This window comes from Quercus lobata, chromosome 8 (assembly GCF_001633185.2).
Source record: "Quercus lobata isolate SW786 chromosome 8, ValleyOak3.0 Primary Assembly, whole genome shotgun sequence".
NCBI lineage: Eukaryota > Viridiplantae > Streptophyta > Magnoliopsida > Fagales > Fagaceae > Quercus > Quercus lobata.
In genome coordinates, this window is record NC_044911.1 from 43,738,964 (window position 1) to 43,741,631 (window position 2,668).

The 2,668-nt window shown below is 33.5% G+C and overlaps 1 protein-coding gene across 1 annotated transcript; it reads right to left on the minus strand.

Annotated features, from left to right (window-relative positions):
* Positions 1–900: 900 nt before the first annotated feature.
* LOC115958214 (HVA22-like protein f) lies at positions 901–2,406 on the minus strand. The gene is made up of 5 exons (XM_031076612.1): positions 2,303–2,406; positions 1,856–1,882; positions 1,611–1,733; positions 1,243–1,492; positions 901–1,152 (listed from the first exon to the last, which is right to left on the minus strand). The coding sequence occupies exons 1-5, from the start codon at positions 2,347–2,349 to the stop codon at positions 1,126–1,128; spliced, it is 474 nt and encodes a 157-aa protein (XP_030932472.1). The 5' UTR covers positions 2,350–2,406; the 3' UTR covers positions 901–1,125.
* Positions 2,407–2,668: the final 262 nt, after the last annotated feature.

The following is a 2,668-nucleotide window of genomic DNA, read 5'->3' on the forward strand; positions in this document are numbered from 1 at the left end:
TCGATTGTGAGTGATGGAAAAAAAGCTGTGAGTTTATGTGAAAGTAATTGTCTACTTCTCACAGTTGATCACATCATTAAGTTGTAGTAATGTTGTGGCAAATGGGGTGGTCTTATAAGATTTTGAAGAAATTGATAATTAATATTGTTAAAAATTACTTTGAATTCCTAATTAGATTTGGTTTGAGTTTTCTTGGTATGGAAGAAAATTTTTTCCTTAAAAGACAAGGATTTCCTTGGTGTGGAAAACGAGGATTCTCATTGATATGCAAGGAAAGAAGTTTTCTTTATTCAAGAAGTAATTGGGTATTCATTATCCATCAAAAAAATATTATTAAATCCTTATAAATAGGCATTGTTGCAAAAAGTTTGGTCAAATTAAGATTCTCTACATGGGGAGAAAATAAGGCTTTTAGAAGAACATGAAGTGAGTTTCTTCAAAAAATAACTTGGTAGATTTTGGGGGTTGAAAGATACCCGTGTATGTGTTGAAAGTTAGTTTCGTTAGTATGAGAGAGAGTTTTTGAGTGTATTGGAGTTTATGTGTGTGAGATTTGTGAGTTAATTTGTGTTTGTGAGAAATTTTGTGTATGTTCATTAGTGAGATTTGTAAGTGTTGTTTTTGTGAGTTGTGAGTGTTGTAAGGTTTCATTAAGCATGGTTAGAATCCATATCGTCGATCATGTATTTTGGTTAGCATTACTCTTAGACGTAGGCATAGAGTTTGTCGAACCATGTTAAATATTACCGTATTGTGCTTCCATTAGCCACAAAATCAGAACAATTGATATTAAAATTTCGGCTATTACACAACAAATATTCTTATGAGAATGACATATAACGAAAGTAAATCTTTTTTTTTTTTTCTCTCTCTCTCTCTTTTTTTTTTTTTTTTTCGCATCAAAAAAAAAAAAAAAAAAGTAAATCTTTTTTAAAGAAAATTCATCCCCATTAATTACAGGTGGTGAGTGCGTGGCCAAACATGAGTAATGTTTGGTCTTCCCAAGAGAATATACAAATATAAACGTATTTACACACAATATAAAAGCCATATTTGTTGGTTGTAGCATCTCTATATCTTTACATATACATGTGTATCTTGATTTTGTTACTGAGCCATATCTCCTCAGTGCTTCTTTGCTTCTTTTTCAGCCTGCAAAATCAACTCTATAAAGGTTAATACTCCAAAAGCACACGATTGAGAGAGAGAGAGAGAGAAAACAACCACGCAATATATTCATACCGCTTTGACCACTCGCTCAAAGGCTTCAGTTCCATATTTATCAATGAATAGCTCCACGGATTTCCTTGCATCGAGGCTCATCATCTGGATTACCTTCTTTTGGGTCTCAGAATAAGCAGGATTATTCACACGGCCTCCAATCTTAACATATTTTCTCACCAAATTCATATAAATATAAGCTGCCCCATTAAATATTGGTAGCACCAGCCACAAGCCAAATACAAGCTTCATGTATGGCCAAATTGGAAACCTGTCACACAGCACATATATTTTCATGCAGATTTATAATTTTTTGTTAGTGATAGCACAATATGTGACATTCATGTCAATCACTACAAACAATTTACGTCTGATGTGATAGTACGTACCAAGCGAGAACTTTCCAACAAGAAAGCTCAAAAAGCGTTATGAGTGAGTATAAGACCCAGTATGTTAGCCATTGCTGATCGTCTAGGCTTGTAGGACTCTCAATTGCTCGCATTGATGCATATCTGTTCGTATATATATATATATATATATATATATATGGAACTCGTATTAGTCATACATTAATATCCTTTTAATTAGTTTTCTGGTATATGTAAAATACTGGGGATGGATGTACTTTACTTACAGAGGATATAGAAGCATCACTGCAGGCCTGGTTCACAACAAGAATCAAAGTTATTGTTAGGATACAATTGAAAATGATGAAAATTTTTTAGGATAGATGTTCCTCTCGAAAAGGATATGTACTGTTAGTTAAACATCATATCTTCTAAAAAAAAATTCCTGATAAAGTTTGACTAATCACTAATGCACTGGGTTAATTCATGCAACGAAAAAGATAGCATTAAATGTCAGACTAACAAACAAATTATGCATGACCATTGACCATATATATATGCATCCTTTTGTCCTTTTTCTTGGGGTGGCCAATAATTGAGTATGTAGATGATGCCCAGTATTTGTGACCAATTAATGTTATTGCTGAAACATCCAGTGTCTTTTAAGAAAGACATGAAAATAAGAAAGCCATAAACAAATTTCTTGCATTCTTATTGAATAAAAAGTTACATACCCGGCTAATGAATCCATGATCCTCGCAATTGGTACAAAAACGCCCATGTTGAAATTCTACTCTCGGACTCCTGTTGATCGATAAAGACTACAATTTTGGTGAGTTTGATGAAAAATATGAGATGTGGTTGCAGAGTTTTTATAAAAGGAAGCTAGATAGCTAGCTAGCTAGGTGGGGTCGATGAAACGAAGTAAAGAATATCTGTTGGATTGGCCAAAGTCTTCTTTTCTCCAACAACAAGGAAAAGAAAAAGGCAATGAGAGAGGAGGAAACGCTAAAGTAAGTAGCTACTTGCCTTTAAACCTGTGTATCAAAGGTATCTATTCTATGCACCATTGTACCTTACTTTTCTTTCTCCTCTAGTTT